Source organism: Lissotriton helveticus, chromosome 1_1 (assembly GCF_964261635.1).
Source record: "Lissotriton helveticus chromosome 1_1, aLisHel1.1, whole genome shotgun sequence".
Taxonomy (NCBI): Eukaryota; Metazoa; Chordata; class Amphibia; order Caudata; family Salamandridae; genus Lissotriton; species Lissotriton helveticus.
Window position 1 is genome coordinate 307,054,564 of NC_136057.1, and position 27,349 is coordinate 307,081,912.

The following is a 27,349-nucleotide window of genomic DNA, read 5'->3' on the forward strand; positions in this document are numbered from 1 at the left end:
TCTGGGCAACCTTTTTAATAAAAAACTGAATTGGGAACCGTTGTTGTTAAACCGGGTTCAGAAGGTTTCACAGCTAAATGAGGCTCTTTTTCGTTTTGCCTGTAAACTGGGACAACGACGCATTGCCGAAATGATATCCATGTATCAGGCTAAATGTGTTTCTGTTATAACATATGGTGCTGGTGTTTGGGGGTCACAGAACTGCAACAAAATACAGATTGCAGAGAACAAATTTTTAAAACGCCTATTATGCGTTCCTTCGGGTACATCAAATTCTTTTTGTCATAGTGAGGTTGGAATTGAGTTTGTTTGTGATACTATTCACATTGCACCCTTAGTACTATGGTCTAAAGTTTGGCAATCTGATGATTTGAAATTGACGAAAGATATTCTCACAGATTGTCTTAAACTAGAGCACTTTGATGAAATCCCTTGGCTCCGATATGTTAGAGATACCCTTGATAAAATCGGGTTAGATATTATGTTTAAAAACCGTGATATCTTGAAAAAGGACTCTAAAGCTATCATTAAAAAAGCATATAGCCAAAAATTGGGATCCTTGTGTGGTAATGAACAGGTACTACGTGTTCAGGGAAAATTAGTGCGCCCATTTTATTTAACATATATTTTGAAAATGCAAGGACGCTTTTATTTAACTAGGTTTCGTCTTGGAACCTTACACTTCCTTTTTGCTTTCCCAGAGCAGGGGGGTTGTGGGTGACTTTACCCTGTTGTCCCTGTAATAATAAAGTGTCACAAAACACTCTACATTTAATTTTATTTTGTACTTTGTACAAAGATCCAAGAAATTCCTTTATTAAACCACTATTATTATCCCTTGGAACGCCTTATTACAAAGAAGGCTATGCATATTTGTTATCATTATCTACGGAAAAGATCTGTAATGCTGTATTAAGCTTCATTAGAGCGGCACTTGTCATCAGAAACCGTTATTGATTTGTATCGTGTAAATCAGAATTGTGTAACAATGTATTATGATGTCTTCTTCTTTTTTGGAAATGTATTATGATTTAATGTTGTTATATTTTAACTTGCATACTTTTATGATTTCCTTTGAGAAATCGAAATAAAGTTATTTGAACGAACGAACGAACGAATTCAAGAGGCTTCAAAAGGAAATTCACCTGTTGTGTTTAAGAATGCCATCGAGTCCTTGAATTTAGAATTTCATCATGACATTATGAAAAGCAAAAGTGGACATAATCCGTAGGCATATCAAGAAGTTCTCACTGTGTCGATACCCACTATGTTGCATATTCTGATAACCTCAGGTTTGAAAGTCTTTGTGGCTTAGGGATATCAAGGTAGATAACCACACCTTGCTCAAAGCCTCGGGGACAGAGGCGTCTCAGTGACTAAAATCTGAAAAGAAGAGGGCTTTACTTAGGATGACTCCCACAATTGTAATTAGCTACATGGACTTAAAGGGTGTCTCTTTTCTATTTTAAGAAAGCACCATATAAGTAATCTTCCTGGTGCAACAAAAGGTTTTCTTGGATCTTTTTGAACTCTGTCTCTGTACAAGAGCAGCATAAAGCTTCTGCCTGTATCTTTCCTAAGAGTTTGAAGATTCAGAAATAAATTTTTTGGCTTTATTGCATAGAGTAGCTTGTGAAATATCAGCTGAAGCGGCTTTTGGTGATGGGTATTCCAATGGCAAGGTACTCTGAGGTTTCAATGACTGTGAAAATAATGAAGTGAAAGAATTTACTTCATTATTCAGATCCTTAATTGGAAGGAATCAATAAAACAGTTCAAAACATCTGGGCATCTGGGACAGATAGGGCAGTATAGGAACACTACATCTAGTTGCCCAACTCACTTCTGTAGCTGTAGTGGAGATGTTTAGGATATGATGGATCTAGAATCACTGCGAAGGATGATGACGTTGTAGAGTTGTAGAGTGGGCAGCTGTGATTACCCACAGTAGGCCAGGTCTTGCATTTATGGTCAGGTTAGCCAGACTGGTGGTGTCCGTGTCATTTGGTTATGGTTGGTCAGGGGTCTTCTCGGTGTATGACTAAATATGCTACAAGAGTAATGCAGTGTCCGAAGGGAGGTTCTCTTTAAGACTTAAATGTCATTGAAGGTGCTCCAAGTATTCAACGTGGTGCCCATGGATGTGGCATGCTGTCTCTCACTATGTAAGTGGTGCTGTTCAGTGCACCAGAAATGTCATGTTGTCACAGATGTGCCGTTAACTGAGTGTCGATTAGTGTGCCAGAAGTGTGGTATTGCACAGATCTGCATATATATTCACCACAGGGGCCACTTATTTCCCTTGGAATGCCACTCTATACCAGATGTATGTCTCCCTGTTCACAAGGGAAACCATTCTATTGGCTATTGTTTCTGCCATTTTAACAGCTAGGTTTGCCATCTAGTGTGCAAGGGTGCCACTCATTGAAGCAGAGGAGCAACAATGCAGGCATTGAAGCTCTGAAGGTGTCAGTGACATCACTGTATGCTCCTTGGGCGTGAGTGAAGGGGCCAGAGAGGCGTCTGTCTACATGCAGTATGATAGTCAATGATCCAAGGTGCATTTCAAGTCCTAGATGTCCCACATTGCAACCACTCTAATCATCTCTATTGTTACTTGGTGTACCTGCAGTGTCACGAATACCAGGGGTGCGACTCAGTGCACCAGGGGTGTATCCAGCATGCCAGGTATCCTATTCAGTGGTTTGTGAATTAAAGGAAAAATGAAGACTGAGAAACCACATTGGAGGAAACCAATTTGTGGAATTATTTCTTGAAGGGATGCTACTTTTAAGTAAATACAAATAAATCGAAAATTAAAGGAAACATTTTGAAGGAAAGATAGTTTTTTTGGTAGCATCCAAAATCATACCCTTGGGTGAAGATTAGCGGTAGTGAATTTTTTTTTAAATTCATGGGTGGGTAGTGTTTAGGGGCGATGAGGGTTTTTTAGGGTTCATGCATGAGTAGAGTTGGGATGGTGACGGGTGTTTAGCGTTCACGGATTGTTGGAGTTCAGGGGTCGTGAAAGGATTTAAGCGCTTAGGGATGGGTGGCATGTAGGGGTGTTGAGTTTTTTTAGGTGGAGTTTAGGGCCTGTGAGTATTTTTAAGGTTCTTTGATGGTAGAGTTTGGGGTAGTAAAGGGTTTTTAGTGTTCAGGAATGGGTTGAGTTTAGAGTGGTGTGGAGTGTTAAGTGTTCAGGGATAGATGGAGTTTATATGTAGAAAGGGTTTTTAAGGTTTAGGTATGCAGGAGTTTAAGGGTAGTGAGGGAGTTTAGGAGTCATGAATGGGTGGTTTTCAAGGGTGGTAAGGGTTTTCTTCGTGTTAAGATGGATAGATGGAGTTTAGGGGTATTGTGGGATTTTAAGGACTCTGGGATGGGTGAGGTTTAGGTGTTGGAGGGTTTTTAGGGTTCAGGAATGGGTGGCGTTTAGAGGTAGTGAGGATGTTTTAGGATAAGAGATGGGTGGAGTTTAGGGGTAAAAAGGGCTGTAAGAGTTGTCAGAGTTCAGGGATTGGAGGGGATTAGTGTTCATAGATGGGTGAAGTTCAGGTGTAGTTAAGGATTTTTAATGTTCAGGTATGGGTGGAGTTTAGGGTTAGAAAGGTCTTTTAAGGTTCAGGGATCAGTGGAACTTGGGATCAGGGATGAGTGTAGTTTTTTGGGGGGAGGCATTTTGAAGGATCAGAGATGGATGGTGTTTAAAGGTGGTGAGTGTTCAGCGAATTAAAAACATCAAAAGTAATCCATACTAATATAATAAAGAGAGAGCCCAAACCTTTGAGGCGGGTAAGCTCCAGAAGTACAGCACCAATCACGACACCCAATACAGCATTGGAAAGGACAGTTGCAGCAGATGGACATAGGCTATACAGCTGCTCACCATATACATTACAAAGTAAAATAACCTTAGGGGTAAAGTAGTCCCTCTGGGCGTGTGCGTTGTGCAGTCAGTGATGGGCGCGGCAATACAGTACTCCCTTGTGGGCATTGTGAGAGGGGCGTGACCAAACAGCAAACAGCAATGGGCGCGGCATTCACGGTGCGCGGCATTCACGGTGCGCAGCATTCACGCAGCATTACTGATAAAAGCCAAAACAATGGGCGTTGACAGAGGGGCGGGGCAATAGGCGCGGCATTCACGGGGCGCGGCATTCACACCGCATTACTGCTAAATAAAAGCAAAAACAATGGGCGTTGTGAGAGGGGCGTGGCAATGGGCGCAGCATTCACGGGGCGCAGCATTCACGCGGCATTACTGCTAAATGTAGCGCGGAAATACTTCCAAGAAAGCAAGGCGGGGGTTAAAGCGAGGCAGCCTCACCACTTACCGAAGCGAGGCAGCCTCACCACTTACCGATTTAACGGCCCAGAACTACAGCGGAAACACACACTCACGAATTAACTTCTTCCTCCGCTGCTCATGCGGGGGCTCAAGCTACTCCGCCTACCAGCGGACTTCTTCCTCCGCTTCTCAAGTGGGGGCTCAAGCCACTCAGCCTAACAGCGGGGATAACACACACCGCATTTAACACTGCCCTCAAGTACAACGGACAAAGACGCTCGCAGATAGAGACGCCACACGCTTTCACAAATTCCTCCGAGGCTCAGGCGGTGCTTAAGGCGAATCATCGTACCACCGCCCATTACAAAACTTTCACAAACTGATATTTTGCACGCTCTCACGCACTGCACTCGCAGCGTACACGGATTTACAACAGCCACACAACGTCGGACACAACGCTGTTCAGGATTCTATAACCAACGGACTCCACACCACCCACAACCTGCAATCGTTAGCGCTGAGGAGGCACAGATCACAAGGGCTCTTCCTAACAGTGCATGCACAAGCGGACGACCATATTGCACACAAATCACCAAGTAACGTTACCGTGTATGACAAACTTCACAAGCCAGGTAAAAGGCGACATGTAAGCTCAATAATAAACAACGCATCAAATTCATCTTACCTTTTGTGATACTTACCTAATGCTGCATACGTCACGGTTTACATTTCTCTAATCACTACAAACAACTGCTTTCATACACAGAGTACCAATTTATTCTCCGTCCACATTCTAATGAAACAAAAAATGTTGTATACCGTGAAATCTTAAAATAAATGTACCTTGCCTATTACAACCATTGCACACATTCTATTTCATCCCCGGACAACGTCGGGACGGGCTGCTAGTTGTTTTATAATGTGAAAGATATAAATCCGAAATAATGTCCCCTGATATAAAGGCTTGAAGTAAATACCTTCCACAAAATAGTTTCTGCAACCATTACATTTACACCTTAAAAATTAAGTATGGAGAAGCCAATTTCGGGGAAAAAACATTTTATGAATTGGTTTCTATGAAATTGTAAATGCCATTCTGCCTGAAAATTCAATTAAACCGTTTAGATAAAATGGTTTCTAAGTAATGGTATTCCAATAATTAATTCTCTATGAAATCACGTACAATCATGATGTTCATGGAGCTAAAATGTACACTAATTAGGGATGTTTGTCAGTATGCCAGCAGTACATCTTTAATATTGTTGACTTTCCCTTCCATATGCCTCATTTATGTTGCCGAGATGTAGTACAATATGTTGAGTATGCCACTCAGTATACCAGGAACCTTCATCAGTATGTCAAGGGGGGATCCCATCAGCATGCCTCTGGTGTCCGTCATTAAATCAGGGTTGTTTTTCAGAAATGTAGAGATTTCACACAGTATGTCAGGGTTGCCGCGTAGTAGCGAAGAGCAGTTCCCATCTATTCCACCAGGTTCAAAATGATACTAGTTGGTAGGCAGCAATGCAGTTCAACATGCCTGGAGGGAAACCTATACACCTGCATTCTCATCAACGTCTCATTTGTGGTGTTTAGTATGCTAGTGGTGTTCCATATCGCCAATAATTCCTTACAGTGGGGTAGCAAGGAGGGGTGCGGAGTTTTCGGGGCGGCGGTGGGCGTCAAAATCAGGAATTGATCGCCAGCCCTCCACCTCCCCTGATCTTACAGCCACCATGGGCGGCAAAAGGACTAGCTCCGCCACTGTCCTTACATGTGGTTGTAGGAGTTGGAGAAGGCACACAAGGCCCCCCACACAATTTCCACCTCTCTGATCTCCCCTGTCGTGTAGACTTAAAGCTACCCAAGAGGGACAGGGAAGCACTTCATATGCAACATACCTTGTGCTGATCGTGGGCAATTCAGGTGAACTCACCAAGTTACCAGCACCCCAAAAAGCTTGCTGTGCTTTATGAAATATAATTGTATCCTTATTGTGTGGGTTGTGAATCAATTCATTACTTCTGCGTGGTATGCAAATACACACACACACAGCAGCAAGAAATGTCCTATTTTCTTCACAGTCTAGCCAACGTACACCTGGGCAAATGCATTTATCTCCTTAACATTTCGTACCTGTCCCAGTTATTCTGAATTTTGAGGCGGAGTGTCAGAAAATCGCTCTCCTGCAGGAGGAAAATGAAGCTTTGCGCCAGAAGGTGAGCAAACTACCAGTGGGTTCTCTAATATGGTTTGTGGCTGTACTTTCTTTGCATGTACTTTTATTTGTTTTGACTTAAATTATTTAGGAAATGTCTGTCTGCCATGACACCATTGTTTGAGAGGTAGAAGTTTTTGCAAACGGACTTCTGCAATACAGAACTGAATGCAGTTAGAACCCTAGCTTGTTGTGCCACTTTCAATGCAAGATGATAAATCAGAGGTGTCCTTTGAGTCTTGCCTGACCTTGCTGTCTCCTGCCAACTGGCAATTCTACCAGATACTTCGAACTGAAGTTTCCTCTCTCAGAATATCCTCCAGGCGCTAGACTGGACCCAGAAAAATGTGTAGCAGTACTCCTGCGTACCTGTTTGTGGTATCGTGTGACTGTGTGCTGACTCCATACTACCCCAGAAGTGACAGAGCAGAGCCACATATAAGCACTACCGCTCTGGACTGACGTAATTTTCTTCCTTTGCACAACTTCCACTATGAATCTGTAGCTCCTCTCCCTACTTCTTGATTTTTGGATGACTAAAGCTTTTCCATAGTGTACTTTTGGTGCCTGGATTCAGTACCCGACTCGGTTACGTGGTATATGTACCAAAATGTTTTTAAAGGCGATCCGAAGCCTGTAGGAAAAGTGGTATGTTGTCAAAAAGAAGTAGTAGTTGAGGCAGTTCCCACGACCCCTTGAAGTCCTCTGGTATTAACAGAACAACTGTACCTCGGCACTCTCTAAGTTTTTTTAACACAATTTCGAAAACTATAGTCCGTTATAAGGTTCAACAATATAGCTCTTCTCAGGAAAATAGTCCAACAGAAAAATACTTGCGAAAAAATCAATTTAATATCAGCTAACACTGTTACATTCCAAATGTGGAGACCTAGTTGTCAAGGTGTAAGGCAGAGACAAATATCATGTTACATAGATGTTAATTTGCGCTAATAGTCCCACGGAGGTCCTATCCATATAGCCTCCCAGTTGTCAACGATGGCACCTATACTGATAATAGATAATATTGAAATAACATACTGTTCGAAAATTGATGTGCTACTCTATGTACCACCACTACCCTTTCTTGTGCTTTGTCAAGTCCTCTGGTATGTCCAAGTTCAAGTGAAAGCATAGAAAAGCTAAGTGAGACTTAACTCTAGCACGCCACTCTGACGCTAAAAAGAAGGCGCAAGGGCATCAAGACATCAGGTGCACCACATCAGTGTCACCCGCCCTGGAGCTGGTTCCTTCATTGGTTGTGACACTCCCTGAGTTTCCCGGGCCATTCTCAACAACATAACAGAATGAGCCCATGCTGCAAATTTAAAGTGTGCTTTTGCCTCCTTCTGGCATGTTTTTGGGCCCCACAAACTCCAGGGGCTTTCAGTCGGTTTACCACAGGTGGGTCCCTCCCCGTTGGATGATCCTATGCCAGCATCCATATTGGATCCTGAACTGATGTCAGCTCTAACTCACCTAGTGTCAAAGTATGAGCTTACACGAGCACAACTGATTGTCATTCACCCTAAATATAATGAGAGGTGTGTGAAATTCTGGTAATTTGCTTTTGCCTAATTCTGTGAAATGTTGGCAAAGTTAATCAAAATTACTCAACATGTGAATCCGTTATTTCACATGTCAACTCTTGATGCAAGGACACATTTTGCGCATTTCCAGTAAATCTTTACTGCAAAAGGCAAATAATTATGACATTTCAGAAATTTTGCATATCAAGTGAAACCAGTGCAGGGTGTGAACTCCAGCATATTGATGATGAGTGTGGAGAGGAGGATAGCTAACTTCCCCTCATTACCCTGAAGATGCCTTAAACCTTGATTTACATAACACCAGCGGGCTGGATACCTCCCATGAGGCACAAACTGACTTGCCACATGTACAACCAATGGAAGAAAGTACCTTTGCAGTAGTGATGGAGAGTAGCCAATGTGCTAGAATTACAGCTGGCCTCCATTGTGGCTAAAACGAATGTTTTGACAGACATTCTGCAGCCTGCGATTGCTGGCATTGCCTGAGGCATTGCTCCCTTTTAATGCTGCCCTCACAGATATTGTGATGGCTACCTGTCTGAAACCATGTTCTTCTCTGCCTGTTAGTTGACAGACATCTTCCAGCAATTCAGATTTTATCACCAAGCACCCTACTCCACAGACAGTAAGAAGAACTCTAACTCATTTCAAACCAATCCTTCAGATCGAGAAACCAAAACGATTAATTGCCTTTGGCAAACTTATGTTTTCCTCTTCCATCTACGATCCATAAATGCATTCTATCTGTGGGGCTGATACTGGCATGCTCTTTGGGACATTGCCAGTGAGATGTTGCCAGCTTTCCAGAAGGAGTTTGTGGCCTCTCTGGCTCAAACGATACATGATGGGCAGGATGCAGCCAAGTATTTTATCTGCAATGGTTTGGATACCATAGATTGCATTGGCAGGGCTGTGGGTATCAGTGTTTTCCTTCGTAGGTATGCCTGAATTAGTTCCACTGGATTCTCCAGCGATGTACATGCTTTGCTGACGAATATGCCCTTTGATGAGTCTCACCCCTGCAGTGAAAAGGCGGCTCCGCTTTGGAATGCTTAAAAAAAAAAAAAAAAGCAGAGCTACAGCTTTCTTTGCAGTTATTCACCTCTGCCAAGCAATTTCCACACCAGGATATTTAAGTTTTATTCCAGGGCAGGTGCCTAGGCAGTCACAGCCTTCCCAGCCAGTGATGATGCAGACAGCGCAGCCTTTCATACACACAGACAAGGGTCTGCCAGGCTTTGCACGGCAATCACTTTCTAATCCTCTTCCCACAGTGGGAAACAAACTGTTTAGTTTGCCCTCATAGGCACATGCAGGGGGTAGGATTCAGCATTTCCTCTTGGGTTGACAATTTATCACGTCTAACAGATACGTTTTGCAAATTGTCCAGTTTATTGTTCAGATCTTTCACTCTCTTCCCCACCCAATATCTTTCTCACACCAGAACGAATGTCAGCAGACCATCTGTCCAACCATTCTTCATGCTGAACATCTATTGGTCTGCAAAGGTGTCATAGAGAAGCTACTAGGCTTTGGAAAAGACGAAGTTGTTATTCCTGTTATTTCCTGGACCTGAAAATAGACGGGGTTCTTAGGACTATTTTGGAAGTCTGACACAGAAAGACAAGTCCAAATTGTGCATATTCTTCAGATCCTATCTGCGCTGGACCTGGGAGAGTGGGAGGTGTCCGTGGACTTGCAGGACATACATTTTTTTATACCTCTCCTTCTCTCACACAGGCTTTAGCTGCAATTCAAGGTGGACCAGAAGCAAGTTATATCTGTCTGCACCCCTATGTCTTCAACAGCGCGACTCCAGTGTTCGTGAAAATGGTGATCATCTTTGGAGGTCAGGGGTTCTTGTATTCCCTGACGATTGACTGCTAAAGGCGGGCTCACCGCAGGCAGTCGTTGCCCACATGCTGAAAATGGCAGAGCACCTGACATCGATGAGGATTACCATAAATGACCCTACGTCCCACCTGATTCCATCACAAATTCTTCCATTACCTCAGGCTATCCTGGAGGACATTCAGGCTATGATCCATATGTTTCACACTGAATCTTGGATCAAGGCGAAGGTGGCTCTGATACTTCTTGGCCTCTTAGACTCTAGCACCCTTCTTATCTGATAGTGACTTCTAACTGCAAATTCCTTACCATTGAATGATCCCCAGGCATCAGAATGGATTAGGAAATGTTTTTGAGAGCTATTCCACTGCAGGCCGGTAGGTGGCAGCATTCTACTCTGCGTGGCGATGTTGGTATCATCTGCGCCGGAAGGGACATTTGTCGTGCCTATATAGGTGCAACTCGGACGTCAGTTCTTTTCTTTCCGTGACAGTCAGCGCAGATCCGGGAAGAGCTACCCCTTAGTCCTTTGTTATAAGCTTTTTTCAATGTTTTGTCAAAGTTTGTTTGAGGTCTTACCTCCTAGTGTGGCAGAAATATCATCCAAGAAGGCGGGCTTCAAGCCCTGTGACGCCTTTCACCGACAGATGTCGGTGACAGACCCACACCTTCTTTGCCTGTGGTGCCTCGAATAAGAACATTAAACAAACGCCTGCTCCGTCTTGCAGCGCCATGCTTCTGAAGGCCTTGAGAGAGCGATCCCTGAAGCTCCTGGTGTCTCAACGTACGATGCCGCAACGCTTGAGGTCCCGGTTGAGAGTAAGGTCCTGGGAGCTGTTGCAGAGTCTGAGGTCGTCGTCGCACTCCAAGTTGTTGAGCCATTCGGGTAAGTCCCTCCCCCACAAAAAGAAAAAGAAGTCAAAGCGTGCTTCGACTTCACCTTGTCCGTCGGCCGACAAGACACGGGTGTGCAACTTGAGGCCTCATTCCGCGGTCGAGCTATCACCTGGTCCGACTCAGTGCCACCCTGTGTTTCCAGGACCTAGGGCAACCCCCCTCAACTTCAATTGAGTGTCCTGTTCTTTCTGGCGCGCCTTCAGGCTAGTGGGTTCCAGAGGGGCCCCTGCTGGTTCCATGCCCATGGCTCTAGCACCGGTCAGGCCCCAGGAATCCACAGATGGATCCGGATCGGCACCAGTTGTGCCATGTCGACCTTGCCTAATGCCGGTCCGGAGGCTGATGCTTTCGGCTTCCACCGGCAGTACCATCCCCATTTACATCCCGACTCCAACTTTGAACCGAGGGCAATCATCTGACGCAGACTCCTGCGCCAACTGGAGCCATGCCTTCCAGTCCAGAGCCTACACTCTACTCCTATGGGCTAGGACTCGGGGAAGAATGGGAGGAATTGCTTGACCCCGAAGAATACCAAACTTCTGAATCGTTGGACTCTGCTTTGCATTGGTTAAAAAGCAACCTCCTGAGTGATAGCGTTCTCATTCCTCCAGAGGTAAAGCTGCAACAACTGCATTCGCTTGCGTGGTTCCAGTCCTGTGCATCTGCCAGGTAGCAAAATGGGCTTCCCTGCACTTGTTTACCAAACACTACTGTGAGGTCTGTAGGGGTGGGCACCTTGCCTGTTCCGTTCTGTAGGACTTCCTCGTGTGAAATTGGTTCACAGACCCATCTCCAATTGCTCCACAGAACAATCTCCGGTGAGGTATTGCTTGGGTATCAGATCTAAGGAAAGGTATCTGCGGCTAGACGTCTCAATCAGATGAACAAGTTACTAACCTTCGGTCACGGTAAACAACCTTTACAACGCAACTTTTACATCGCAGAGCCTTTACAAAGCAACCATTACAACGCAAACTATTACAAAGCATTGCTCTGAGGGGCGCTCTAGGGTAGGGAATAGGTTAATTTACTATCCAATAACCTTCCCTAGTGTCCACGGGGACTGGAGTTGGAATAGTAAATTAAACTATTCACTATCCAGCACCCCAAAGCACTATGCATTGTAATGGACTGCGTTGTAATACTTGCGTTGTAAAGGCATGCGATGTAAAAGCATGCGTTGTAATGTCATACATCCTTCGGTCACGCCTTATCTGGTGGAGAGCCTATAACGCCGTAGATTCCTTACCTACACACTCATCCACCCTGCAAAAGGATAGCAAAGGACAGGGCTCTCCTCTTTCAGGACCCTAGTTTTCCACAACAGTGGTCAGTGTACTTTTGGGCTCCGTGCTTCTAGCGTGGAGAGTTGCAAAAATTAACTGACATCAGTGCTCCTGGGTGGCATCTATATAGGCACGGCGCACGTCACTTCCGTTGCGTACAATGCCAACGAGACCATGTGGAGCTGAACGACGCCACCTTTTGGCGCTCAGGGTCACTGCTCACGAAAAAACTTCTGTATCCAGTCTGATGCCTGGGGATAATTCAAAGGTAAGATATCTGTGGCTAGATAGTCTCTACCAGTTTAGGCGATACCAAAGGTAAGTAACTTGTTCGTCAACTACACCAGGTGCCCCATGCTAACCCTGCAGTGGAATCTGGAATCTCAGTGGCCACGACATCAAGGTTGCCTTTCCAACACAGTTCAGGTCTTGGAGGTGAAAGCTCACGATCAACTGTGGTGGCCGACCCATCACCATTTACCCTGTGGCAGACCCCTCTCCCTGCCCCACCCCAAGCTGATAGTGATAACGGATGCATCACTACTGGGTTCAGGGGAGTGGTCCCTTGGGGGAGGTATAGATCAGAGGACTCTAGTGCCACTTCAACCTACTGGAGGCCCTATTGCCATCTATCAAGGGGGGCTGGTGCAGGTTCCCGTGGACACCACCTTCATCATGTGGTACAAGCAGGGCAAAGTGGGATCCTGGGTTCTGTGCCAAGAGGCTTTGTTTCTCTGAAGGTGGATAGAGTGCAAAGACATCTCTCTGCTTGCCAACCACTTGGCAAAGGCCCCTTAATGCCAGAGCAGACGAACTGAGATGATGTCTGGCTGATCACAACTGGCGGCTACATGCCAAGGTTGTGCATTACGTCTTCAAAAGGTTGGGTGGGGGGAGGGCCTGATTAGATCTTTTCCCACCATCAAGATTACACAGTGCCATCAGTTTTACATGCTTTAGTATTCTCAAGAACACTTGTTAGGAGATGCATTCCAGTTGTAACGAAATACCTTTCCGCTACCACCTCTCAAGCCCCAAGATCTGGAAAAGAACGACTGTGCCCATGTCATCCTGGTGGCTCCGGATTGGGCTGGTACATGGAGATCCTGAGCACGACCACCTGTTGTTTTGATCACACTACTACTTTGGTAGGACCTCCTGTCTCAGCAGTGGGGCATGGTGCCGCACACAAATTTACATAATTTACATCTCCATGCATGGAGATTGAGCAGATGCAATTAACTGCTTTTGATCTGCCACCTGATGTGATAGATGTCCTCCTTGCAACCAGAAGTCCCTCCACGGAATCATCTATTCTTGGACAAGTTTGTACCCTGATGTAGTGCCCTAGAGACTCACCCCTTACAAGCAAAGTTGTCTGACGTCTTTTTGTTAATGTCCTTAACCCAGCAAGGCCATAAATTGGGCACTCTGTAAGGGTATTTGTCGGCCCTTTTGACTTATATATTTGAATGACCGACCTTCTTTGTTCACATTGCTTGTTGTGATATTTATTAAAGGTTTGACACACATGTTCCCTCCCAAATCGTTTTGATGCCACAGTGGGACACTAATTTAATCTTAATATTTCTTGTGTATGCCTTTCAGTCTATGCATACTCCAGAACTTGACTGTGTTCTTCATTGCGGTTACATCAGCCGGTAATGTGAGTGAACTGCAGGCATTTCACGTGCAAATTTACAAATCCACTTTTTTTTGCTGACACAATGGTGCCTGTTCTGCTGTGATGTTGGTGCATATGTTCACATAATGCTGTTGCCTTGACAACCTTGTCTGACAGGAAGGATGCTTTGCGCACACTACTCTAGAAGACTTTTTGGTTAGAGTCCACTCCACAGACACTCCACCTTGCGGAGCTACTACTTTGCAATCTGTTCTAAGGTCGGAACTCTGCGGTTTGAAGTATCCATCAGAAGAACAGGTTACTTTCCTTCATGAATGCTCTTTCTGGTGGATACTCAATCTAACCACAGATTCCACACTGCCCTTCCATTCTGTTGAGTGGCTTCTCTTTAGCATCTAAAGTGTTTAGCATTTAGCAGTCCATTACAACAATTGTTTACGCACCACGTCTGAGGGCACTGAAAAGAAACTGATGTACAAGGCCAATGAAGAGCCACACACCACCTCCTAGCTTCGTGCAGTAGCACTGCTACAATTCTCCGGAATCTGTCTGCACCTGGGAGATATACTAGAGTGAGGGATCTGCGGTTGACTAGACGATTCACCTTAGGTAGGTAACTAACCTGTTTGTCTAATAGCAAAGGATATTGCTGCGTAGAACAGCTGTTCTAGGCGCCTCCAAAGTTCCCTTCTAGACTTGCCATACTCCACTTTTCTACCATTGTTCATACCTGCTATGATACTGGACCAAGACAGCTGCTTCACTGCTCTGCGGTTTTCTGCACTTCTCTCTTCATATGCTCCTTGCTAGCCATTTGGGTGGCTGTTCAGTTCACTCCTGCCTAACTGTCTTTTCCCCAAAAATACATCCAGAAATGGATAACACTTAACCTTAGACAGGATGAAGTATCTTTGCTGCCTACTAAATGTTTCCCCCAACCAGGAAGAAAACTGTCAGGTCTGTGCCTCAGGAGCAGCAGGGACAAATCTGAAAGCCATAACATCACAGTGGTGCTAAAGGCCAGACATAGAAAGCTTTGGGGAGGGACAATATTTACGTTATAGCTGGTAAGCCAATCATTACGTTTGGCTGTCAAGCTAATATATGTTTCTCATCATAATGATTTTAGCAACAGTTCCTCAGCCAAAATTTACTTTTAATACCTTAGATTGAATTTGTGTTCAGTTGGGCAAAAATTGTTCCGGCAGTGTATTATACCAAGAAAGGATTTACATCTGGGATTTAATTGAATGTTTTAAAAAAAAACTATGTGCACTTGTAACAAATTGGGGGAAACCTTTTCCCGAATTGGCCAGTTTTATTGCCTGTGCACATGTGTTAATTATGGTTCATTTTCTTTTCTTGTGGTACTTTGAATGGGTTAGTAGATGTTTTTCCAAAATGAGAAGAAAGCGAGTGGTGTTTGTGTAATTTGTAAGATCTGTAATATGTATAATATAAATCTCTCAAAGCACACTCAGTATAATAAACTAAACTAAAATACAATTCTGCCCATCAGGAAGACTTTGCATAATTTGATCACATACAGACAGGTTTTGGAACAGAAAACAGTTGTTTTTTTTAAATTTCATCATAGTCCTGGTATGATATATGTTGGTATCAAAATCTCCCATGGGCAATGAATGCTTGTGTTGTATCAGGAATGCCATAGGCATTCATTAAATGTTTTTTTTTTAATGTATTATTGTATTTTATTATTTTAGTGCAGATACAAAAAAAGAAATCGATCACACAATAGACCGAAATAAAAAGTTGTTGAATATATACTGAGTTGCTGAAATTTTTTTTTTTTTACCTTTTGCAGCTCTTCTCATTGCAGGCAGAGGCCTGCCGGCTCAAAAAAGAGGAGGAAGAGGAGCCCATGCACCACAAGCTACCTGCGTATGTCTCCAATATGGACCGCCTGATGGACTCCGAACTGTGAGTGGCTGGAAGCAGGAGAACTCTGACCGCAGACATCAGGCGGGATATGTGCCATGAGGCGCCCTCTTGATTTCTTTGAGGGGAACAGCCATAGGGAGTTGAAGTAATCTCGCACGACCTCTGGGAACTGCCACATGTAGCACTGACGGGCAGCATGAATTTGCAATAATTATATCTTTGCCAATTATGACACAGTTGCCAAACATATGGTTCTTTGTCTTTGATGATAATACTTATTTTATCATGGCGTGGAATGGCCACAACATTAGATGATCACATGACTGCTCAGATGCTAATTAACCCTATACTTACTTAGGGCTCTTACCATCAGCACATCATTCCTAATGGTTCTGAGGGTACCATTGTGCAAGCAAGTTAGTCTCGCACTAGTACTACAGGCATGTCAGACATCAGCTTAATATAATTTGCTAATAATTTAATGTGAGTTATGTTAAGCTAACTAGGGTAATTTGCAAGGCACTGCGTGCTTCTGTAGTGAATCATTTCCTGGTTCTGATTGAATATGTTTTGTCTTTCATGGCCTTATTCTATTCCTATCTAATGACGTATTGCCTATGCGGCCACCCCCCATATCTCCTAGTAGAGTAGTTTGTCACTCTGTCTTCCCAAAGTTGCATGTAGTATCTCAAACTCCCTTAAGCCCAAGAAAAGCACCATCTTCCTGTTTTTTTCCTGTCTGTGCTTCCAAGGGGTCAGGTAATATTTTAGTTTGACATGATTTTTTTCTTTTCCATAGGGCGATGACAAGTGTCCAGAGGAATCCCTCTCTGACTCTACAGACCCGAGGGTCTTTTTTATCTTCCTTGCTACCACAGAGCAAGAAGGCCACACCCAAGACAACTCAGGGGTCAGGGCTTTCTCCCACCATGAGTGTGGCTACTCCAGTCTTGAGGAAGGAGCCTCAGAACACCCAGGTAGTTAAAATAATATGAAGTACATTTACAGAATTGAGGCAGACAAGTCTTGCAATGAATCGCCTGCTAATGTACTTGGCACATCTATTAGATGCAGTCTGATTTCTCTCACCTCTTGAAATTAGAGTCCAGTGGCATTGCATTTAGCAATAGCCATTATAGTCTAAAGTTTCACACTTACTATTTATATCTACTAAAAGGTCTCAAGTCCTGGAATGAGTTGAGAGTAGTATGACAGCAATTGGATATATTATTTTTTGTTTCTCAGAACACCAAAGCAAAGGAGGTGGTGATGGCACCTAGAGAGGGGAAGAGTCCTGTAATTGGAACAGTAACAACTGAAGCAGGTGTGGTTCATCCACGACAACGGCGGTTACAGGACCATGGGAAGGAAAGAAAGGAGCTGTTATCTAAGACACCTGCGCAGGTAATGAGGAGAATACTTGTGCTCCCATCACTTATCTTGTCAGTGTTGAGTACTGCTAAAGCTTTTAAAGAATATGTATGCAGGGGGAATATTGCAGCTGCTGTGTTGGTGCGAAAAAGGGGAGTTATATGATTCAGTTATATCTATTTCAGGCACTGAATTGTGGTGCAAATGGAGGTACATTTATGCCTTTTAGAACTCCAATGCTCATGAACCCAGGGATGTCGAATTGTTTAAAAATCTATTTGTCCATGAGGCAACATGCTATAGAAATCTGCTGGCCGTGCAGAGAAGTCAACTTGCCCAACCTGTTGCATAAATCCCAAAAATGTACCTGTTTTATGCAGTGACGACTATGGCACTGTTGGCTTTACAAAGTGAAGCTTTATGCATTTACATAGTTGCATTGTAATGGCAAATTAGTATTACATGTACATTATGTATAAGGTATTGGCAAATAACCTGCAGTAACAAACATTTCATACTCAAGCTGGTATCTAAAAAAAACATCCGTGATCCACCTCTACATCAGAGATGGACGTGCATGTTATTCTTGAGTGTGTCTCAAGTTGAACTCTATTTTATTTGTCACAGTGAAGGATGGCTTCCAACTCATAAGGGAAGGGCCGGAGTGACGACTCATTTTTACGTAGACGATGGCTCCACAGATTTCATTCCAACTTACCTGTTCCCATCTCACAGGGTTTTCATGATTCTCATTTGGAGGCTGTACATTGCAACACATAATGGCAATATATACATCTCGTTGCTATACAGCAGCACAGGTCAACGGTTGGGCAAGTGGCGGGGGAGGCAGGTTTATTTCTAACATATGGCAGTCTTACCAGCAGTCCCAAAAAAGTCAAAAGTCTACAATGATACTTGGATGAGGAGTCGGTAGGATCATCTACAGACCTAGGGCCTAATTTTTGTTACTGAGGCACACAGAGTGCTTCAGGACCATCCCAAAGGAGAGTGCTCAATGAGAGTCTGGGATGGCTTGAGTAGATTCCAGAGCAGTTTGCCTTGCTTGTGCTAATTTGGCAAATCCGATGCAGGTTGTGCATCAGTGGTTGCATCTAAAATGGCTAAACTCATGGTAGTAGCTGCTATTTAGGCCAAGTAAGTGAAACTCCTTCTCTTATGGATCTTGTTGGTCCCAGCAAGCTTTTGATGTTCTATAGTACAAACTGCAAGGAAATCTGTGAAAAAGCCTTGGTATGCTTATGGTGTACTGCTGAATGAATTATGCGTTATCTCCATGGACATAATATCTGAAAAGATGCCAGTGCCTTCGAAACAGTTGCAGCTATGAGGTTTCACTACTAATAGTTTCCAAAATGCTGTGGCAGAATTTGACTTCTGCAGCAAATCTAACACAGTGATTCCACCTGAGGGAGAGCTGTAGTTAATTTACATGGACAATTCAACCCCATTTTTGTTGGTTGCTTGCATGATTCATCAGCAATTACCACTTTCATTTTAGTCATTCTCCAGTGAGAACTGTGTTGCCTGTGAAAAAATGCACATGAAATACAATGAAATGAAATGTAGATTTGTGACGCACACTATTACCCGAGGGTGTCTAGGCGCGGGATCACTGTCCAGAGTGTGTCTTGGAACTTCCATGTCTGACAGAAACCTAAGATAGCCCTCCAGCAGAACAACGTATCATGTCTAGTGTGTGGTTTGGCCCAAATACTGCTTGCTTACCAGTAAGGTGAAAATAAATTAATCTCCCAAACTACCATTTCTTGAATCAGGCACGTTATAGTGTAGACAGGAGCCCAGGAATGCACACAGGAGACGGGCAGGAGAAATCTCAAACCAATAAGAGTACTAATGGCCTGATGGAAAAAAAAGCCACAAGCAAGTTCTTTACTATGCTAGAAACATTCCTTTGCTGGAGAGTGATTAAGGCGAAAGCTGGGGCATGTTATGGACCTGGGTGCAAGGTTGGCATTGCAGAAACCAAACATACAAAGGGACTTGTAAGTCAGTTTTACATTGAACCGTGCAAAGATAATGTGCTTTTTTTGTCCCGAAAGTACATCTAATGACTCAGTACAGAGGAAGACACCATGGGCAGCAATAAGAAAAAAGTGACGGGTGAGTGCTAGGTAGATAACATGAGGAGAAATGGAGGTGGGGATAAGTAGAAATGCTAGGGAATTTACAAGACGAGAAAAGACCCAGGAAAGTAGCTGGGATGGAGGGGACACTAACACACACCCTCACTCACACCCACTCCCACACCAACGGTAATGGCATCACAATGGAAGCCACTGATTGCTCTGTGGTTACATGTGGGCTAGAGTTGGGCAGGGGGCCAGAGAAGAGAGAGGAATGATTAAGAGGTTAAAAGGGTCGCCGATAAGCAGCAGGGGGCAGTTTGGGAGCGGGTGCCTCCATCAAGGGATATAAAACATATGCATTGCAGCAGGATTGCATGCCCCATAAATTAGCCAACAATAACAGATTGGGGCGAGTGCAAAAAACGGTTATTTGCAGTAGTCTCCAGGGATATGGAAGACAGGGTCGGTATAATCCATCCACACTAAATTGGGGGCCGGAAACGGAAAGGAAGCAGCTACTGGGGGGGGGAGGGCGAGAGCGCCAGTTGGCTCCTCGCCCTGTGGCGGGGGGCTGGACTGCTCCCATTGGGCGCAGGGTCATGACTGATTTGCATGTGGCTGGGTCCAAACTGGAATGGCATGGTGAGCAAAAAAACGATGGATTTAGGCCCAGATCTCTGTACTAGGGTGTATGTATGACATTGTTCTGCATTTTTTCCATCAATTGTTCTTTATACAGAAGGCCAAACCCCCTATTCAGAGTCACCTTAGGGTTCCCTTCCTCCAGGGTTTGAGTGTGATAGTCCAGGGTACCCTTGTGACCCAGGTCCTCCCTTGACTGGAAACAAGCATCCTAGGACCGGTTTCGGGCTTTCAGCACTCATCAGCCAGGATAGCTTGACTCCAGTGGCATGGAGAGCACGGGACCCACGTCCGGGCATACCCGTCCCACTCGGGTGACAAATTTAAAAAGAACAATTGATGGACAGAATGCAGAACAATGTCATACATTCACCCCAGTACAGAGATCTGGGCCTCAATCCATCGTTTTTTTGCTCACCTTGTGTTTGTTTGGCCTTCTGTAGCCACAGAAGGATCCTCCCCTCTTTGCCCTTCAAGGTTTTGGGCAAAAAAGTATGGGACATTTTACACTTCTTTCCATTATTCTGAAGGTAGAGGCAGTAAAGATAATCATTATGTGGGACATCCGCATGCAGCCTTTTCTTTCCGCAGCTTCTGCAGGATCTGAAGAGGCCTTATTTCAATGTTTCAGACATGGTAGAAGTTATTTAGGAATTAATCCAGACTCTACATGAAGAAAAACTGAGCAGAGCTCAGGGAGACTCCCTTCACACTAAGGGGCCAATTACGATGTTGGACGGAAGGCCGCCTCCCGACAGTCGGATTCTCCTTAACCGCGTTGGAGCCCTTCCGACAGACTCGGTCGGTTTACAATCCACCCGACCGATTACGATGTTCGCGGTCGGAAGGTAAACTGTCCGGTCAATCCAAATCAGTTCCGACTGGCTTTCGGAGTATCCGTGTCTGACGGAACCGCATCATACACCCCTATGGAAAGCATTTTTGAACTCAGGATTACAATGCAGATTTCCAACAGCCTCTGTTCGGCTGCCTGGTGACAAGAAAATGCTGTTGGAAAGTGACTTTGGGGGCCCTTAGCAGAGCCTCCTTCATCCTGTGACCTCTGGTTGGGGGCAAAGGAGGTACCTAAGGGACACCACTAAAAAACCCTGCACTGTGTGGCAGGCACAGTGGGGTGCCCGCGACAGAGTGCAGGGTTTTACACACACACCCCAATTCCACATAGGAGCTTGTATTATCCTTGACCTTATCATCTCCAAAGAGGACTCTATCCAACTCGAATCTATTCAACCCTGTGACTGGTCAGATCATCATATTGTCACATTCTTCATCAATGAAAAAGTCAAATTCAACCCGGCTCAATCCTTCAAGCCCAAAGTCTGGAAAAGAGACCTGAAAAAACTCAACTCAAATTCTCTATCCCCCAACAGCTGCAACCTTCTACTTCCTCCTACCGGCGCTACGGATGTCCAATCCTTGACGGATCACTATCTCAACGCTATAACCTCTATAGTTAATGAAGCTGCACCCATGCAGCTAAAAATAGCCTCCACAAAAATGTCCAATCCTTGGTACGACGGGAGGCTCAATGACAATAGACGGACCATGCGAGTGGCAGAGCGCACCTGGAGATCAGCCCCCTCCGCACTGCATTTAAAAACGCTGAAGAAAAAAAGAAATGCCTACTTCAGGAAAATAAAACGCTCAAAATCAGACTTCTTCAGCCGTCAGCTCGACCAAGCCAAAAATCGTCCGAGAAAGCTGTTTGAGCTAATCAGAACACAGTCCAAGGAACAACCTCAACCACTCAGCACTTTGGGCACCCACCTGTGAAGACTTCGCCTCTTTCTTTACTCAAAAAACCGACAACATAAAGAACGATCTCCTCATTGACGTAAGTCTTTACCCCAAACTCCACTGCACAGCTCCCACTGAACCAAAAAACAATGCTACATGGTCATCCTTTGTCACCTATTCGGAAGAAGAAATTGGTAGACTGCTCAGCACTGTGAAACCAGCCAATCACCTCTCGGACCCCCTTCCTGCCAATGCTGTCAAAGACCTTATCCCGTCGCTCCTCCCACTCTGGACATCAACAGTTCACTCCAACAAGGGACCATCCCCGACTCCCTCAAAGTTGGACAAGTCACACCTCTACTAAAGAAACCTTCAGCCGACCCCTCTGATCTAAATAATTACCGTCCCATTACCAATATTCCGACTCTTGCCAAACTGTTGGAAAAATGCGCACAAATACAATTGACTAAACACATCAATCAGTTTGATCTACTCAACCCTCATCAATCAGGCTTTAATGCAGACCACAGTACAGAAACTGCTATGACTCACATAATTGACGACGCCCTCCAAATCCTAGATCAAAACGATACCTGCCTCCTCATCCTTCTTGATCTCTCTTCTGCATTCGACACCGTCAAACATGAGAATCTACTCGATCTATTAAACACAAGAATGGGTCTATCTGGAACTGTGCTCAAGTGGTTCACGTCCTTTCTACACAACAGATCGCAGAAATTCAAGAGTAACAACCTGATGTCTTCGCCAATACCTGTATCGCTAGGCGTCCCACAAGGATCCTCACTATCCCCTACTTTGTTTAACCTAGTTATGGAGCCGCTCACCACCTTGCTACAAGCATCCAATGTTCACTTCCACATGCACGCCGATGACACCCAACTTTATCTCAAACTACAATCACCCAAAGACATTATGCTCTTGAATTCAACGATCAGAAGCACCCAATCATGGCTGGCCGCTAATCATCTCAAACTCAATGCCCTTAAAACAGAGTTCCTCCTGATCTCACCTCCCGCGAAAATCACTACCGCTCAAATTTGGCTTAAACACCTAACGGCACTCAATGTTCATCCTACCATCGTGGACTCAGCAAAATCTTTAGGCATAACACTCGACACCAACCTCAACATGCAGTAAAACATTAACAAAGCAACTAAGGGTGCGAACTACCAGATCAATACCTTAAGGAAACTCAAACCCTTCCTCCCAGCCAAAGATTTCCATACTGCGGTACAAGCACTAGTCATCCCTCGAATAGACTACGGCAGCATCGCCCTCTGCGGTCTCCCCCTAACTACTACGGCACCCATAAGAGCTTCTCTAAACGCCGCAGCGAGACTCATCACTGGATCAAAAAAACATTCACACATCTCCCCTGATCTGAAATCCCTGAACTGGCTGCCTTTTGAAGCCAGAATACATCTGAAAATCGCCTGCATGACGCACAAGGCTGTCCACCTGAGCTCACCTGGATACCTCGCTCAGAAGCTGACGATTTCTGGAGGCTCCAGGAACACCAGAGGCACTAACAATCTCTTGCTAAAGCCCCAAAGATTTCGCAAGGAAAAAACCTATAAACGCTCCTTCTCAGGAATGGCACCCAGGATCTGGAACTCACTCCCCCCCGAAACCAGGCTCATCTCCTCCACCATACTTTTTAAGAAAGAAGTAAAAGCTATCCTCATGGCTAAATACACCTGAATTATTATTGGGTATGATATTTACAGTCAATGTACCATTCAGTTGTACTGATCTTTTGCATTTTTGTATGACTCGTATCATTGACCTTCCTGATTGTTTACGCTATTACTTATTTGTACTTGTATCATAATTGATGTATCTGTCTGATCTGACTATGCTGTTGAGTCTGACTATGCTCCCACATGTAACTTATTTGTACTTGTATCATAATTGATGTATCTGTCTGATCTGACTATGCTGTTGAGTCTGACTATGCTCCCACATGTACCTTCCCCACCCCAATTGTTATGTACTCACATGCTATGACCTTCGTTTGTAAAGCGCTCTGATATCTGCAAAGATCTTGTTCGCGCTATATAAAACTTTCAAAATAAAATAAAATAAACAATGGAATTGGACAATAATGGGGAGAGAGGGGGAGGCTAGACAGGGAACTAAAAGAAAAGCAGTTGGCTTTAGACAGGGACAAAAAGAGACAGAAGTTGGACCTGGAGGGATGGTGGAGAGGATTGATTGATTGATTGAGTGAAAGAGAATGGAATAGGTCACACATGGCTGGAAATGGTTCAGGAGATTGCTATGAAGCAGGAGAAGATATGCCATATATTAAATGTAGTATTTGCAGCAAGAGTCAGCATGAACACTTGACCCTGCCTGCACTGTGTTGTAAATTAGATGGTGATAGATGACAGGATACTTCTGGTTGATTACATGTAGATTTATTGTAGGACACAGCTGAGTACAAACCTCGCCAGCTGACCACACCATCAACTGACACAGGTAGAACACCGTGGTGCAGGTTAGAACACTTACAGGTATTCTGGGAGGCTGAGAAGGTCAAAACACTAAGGAAGGGCTAATGACTACTGTCAGCCATATTACAAGAAGAATCAATATACAACACATCTTCCTCCTTTACAGAAAAGAAATGAAACAAACATAAAAATAAAGCTTAAAGTATGGGAGACAGCAACAATGATATTAAAGACAGAAAGGAGGTCTAAGACGACTTGAACTAATTTTAGTTAATGAAGGCAAAAGAGCATTTTGGGGCAATGAGTGTAAAAGTGAAGTGTGAGGTGAGACACAACACTCAAAACAACTAATAGGCATCACCACTACCTACTCCCCTTAGACTGACCAAACAAGAAAAGATAGTCCACTCTCTCCAATCCGTCTTTGACCAGCAAAACAAGAAGAGACAGTCCACTCCCTAAAATCTGTTTCCGTCCATCAACACTTTACGCTCTGAGTTGAAGATAGACAGTTCAACATACGCCTTCGTGCTTTACAAATACCACAGTCTTAGATACAATTTGAAGATTCCAAACATAGGTACTCTTCAAGATTACTAAGTGCAGTATCACAAGCGATGTAAAGTGATTCTTTTTTTTTTTTTTGCTTGAAGCTTTCACTTCAAAAGATGGATACATAGTCCTAGATGCGACTAACTTAGACGCAATCTGGACCACTGTTATGTTATGTTAAGTAAGTCTTTTATAGCGCACGGCTATTCCATGGAGTGTCCCGGCGCTTTTATTGTAAACCTGTAACAGATAACACAACACAAAAAAAAAATAAGAGGCCCCAACAACAGAAAAGAAGAGCGCACTAAAGAGCAAAAAGCCAGGTTTTAAGGCCCTTCCTAAAAGTCAACAGATTAGACTGTCCATTCTCGGTGTTAATCCTGGAACCTTTGTCCCAAATTCAGGCTTTCAGACCTTTGCCTCCTTTGTGGACTTACTGTCCAGACTCTGACCTGGGACCTTTGTCCCCGTTTTGGACTTTCCGTCCAGCCTCCGTCTTGGGACCTTTGTCACCGTTGTAGACTTTCTGCCCAGACTCTGACTTGAGACCTTTGTCGCTTTTGTGGACTTTCTGTCCAGACTCCGACCTGGGACATTTGTCCCCGTTGTGGACTTCCTGACCAGACTCCGACCTGGGACCTTGTCCCCATTGTGGACTTTACGTCCAAACTTTCCATGTTGGTACAATGAAATTCCGCTCCTCTTGCACGGCCATTCCCCATTCAATGTTGTTGTTTTTTTTAACATCGTTTGTCCCCTCTTGGACCACACTTGTTCCTGGACTTTGTGCTTCTCTTTCTTGATCCTGGACACTTGGTCATTTTGCTGGTCTACCTTTGTTCTCTCAGTGGTCTGGGAACTTTGTTCCCTCATGGTTCTGGGACATGTGTCCCTTCTAGATTGTGGAATAATGTCCAAGGCCTTTGCCCTCCTACTGCTCCTGGGACCAAAGTCTCCTTTCTGCTTCTTAGTCGTGGTTAAGTACTAGCTTCCAGTTATAGTTAGAGTCTGACGGCGCACCCATGGCCTAGCTTTGCCCTGCTCTTCGACTTACAGAAGCGAAAACATTTATTTCTTGCAGGTCCTATACACCGGTAGTTAATAAACATTTGTCCATAGGTTCTCTGTCAGTATACTAGTTCCTCATGCACAATTCTGGGCTGAAATGTCCTCACAAAACCACAATGGATATGGTTTGCTGAAATAAAAGGATAGTTTGCCCTGGAATGTAAATGAGATTACTTAAAAAGGCCACTAGATGGCCTGCTGCAAAGGATTCCACACATAAACTGTCTTCGAATACACAAAAATGAGTGCAGACTTCTGTGTTGAACGTTGTTGGGTGAGAACACATTCCAACAAATAAAATTTGATGAACAATGCCAAGGTTGGAAAACATGACAATTTCTTTGCTCACCTATACTTTCAGCAAGAACTTTGGAGCGCAGCAATGTCATCTAGCAACGTGCGCTGTCCCACGAAAGTGACAAGAAAATGAGATTGAGCGTGAAGAGAAACCCTTGCTCTTTGCTCTTTCTCACCACGCCACACACACACAAGTCTATTACATTTCATTGAGCTCCCGTAACTCCGTTGCCGTGGGATCAAAAGTACACGGAGAATATAAAATGGATGCTTAACCTCACGCAGTGACGTTTCACGTTGCGCGACATTGCGGGATGACTCAGGCAGGCAGCAAGGAATGGTTACCTCTCCACTCTTAAGTGACGCTGGACACTCAACGTCAACAATGACGCTGCGCCTCCGCTGAGACCAACAGAAATACAACTACGTCATCATTATGAAATATGTTTTGATGAAGAGCAGGTCAGCACGGAGGCAATCATACGACCTTAACAGGCAAACGGAAATTTCACCACACAACTGACTCACGGTAGAAGAACATGAATACTGTTTCTTCTTTTCCTTTCCCCGTATATGTCTGTAATTCGCTCGTCTTTGGCAGCATATGTCAGTTTTTTTCTTGTGATTCCCTCGTTTTTGGCAGCATGTGCGTCCGCTTTTCCATGCAGTTCTCTTGTTTTTGGCAGCATGTGTGTCCACTTTTCATGAGATTCTCTTGTTTATGGCAGCAACTTGTTACGTTGGCACTTTTCCAAATCTGCATCTATCCTTCCTTGTCCCCGTCCCTGCCGCGCGACCCTATTAGCATACCTTACGTCAGATGGCGTGTTGCCTTATCTGACAGTTAGTCTTGTTGATAAGGACAGTTGCCACTGTCAATGTGATTGAGCTGGTGACCGGAGCGCTGCCCGGTGTGTCGTATTTACAACTAATAAAGTAACACCTTCAAGCATTTACGGTGTGTCTACTTTACAATTTTGGCGACGAGGATGGGATGCCGGAGAACCCACCACGTAAGAATATTTTAAAAGATGACATCGTGAAACGTGTATTTCCACACACGAAGAATTTATGAGTTGAGGAAAAAAAAGCAGCCTCCGCAATTTCCGGCATATTTTGATATTTGAGTGAGGTGATATAAATTCCCTTGGACTTACTGCGGAGTATTTTGACCAGTGAATTCTGAATAAACCTTGGGCGTTTTTGTGAACCTTAAATATATTAAAGAAAAGTAAGACCCAAGTTGATGAAAACTGGAATCTGCGCAAGTTCATGAGGTGAGCAGTTTAAGCTAAGTGAGGAGATTTGAGCGGAGCAGGGAACGATTTTAAATCTCTGTCACCGCGTTTTTGAAGTTGATAAAGTGGGCCGTGGATGTGTTCCATAAGAAGTGTGACCAGTGAATTAAAAGTGGACTTTGGTTTATCGTGAGAAAAGAA

General features: G+C 44.3%; 1 protein-coding gene across 2 annotated transcripts in view; it reads left to right on the top strand.

The window, feature by feature from the left end:
* The window catches only part of WDR91 (WD repeat domain 91), a 228,463-nt gene that overhangs the window by 50,116 nt on the left and 150,998 nt on the right, over positions 1-27,349 (top strand). For both annotated transcript variants that reach the window (XM_078670816.1, XM_078670899.1), the window contains exons 5-8: positions 6,427-6,510; positions 15,561-15,676; positions 16,437-16,614; positions 16,883-17,041. In XM_078670816.1, coding sequence (XP_078526942.1) covers positions 6,427-6,510; positions 15,561-15,676; positions 16,437-16,614; positions 16,883-17,041 — 537 coding nt within the window. The remainder of the gene's footprint in view (positions 1-6,426; positions 6,511-15,560; positions 15,677-16,436; positions 16,615-16,882; positions 17,042-27,349) is intronic.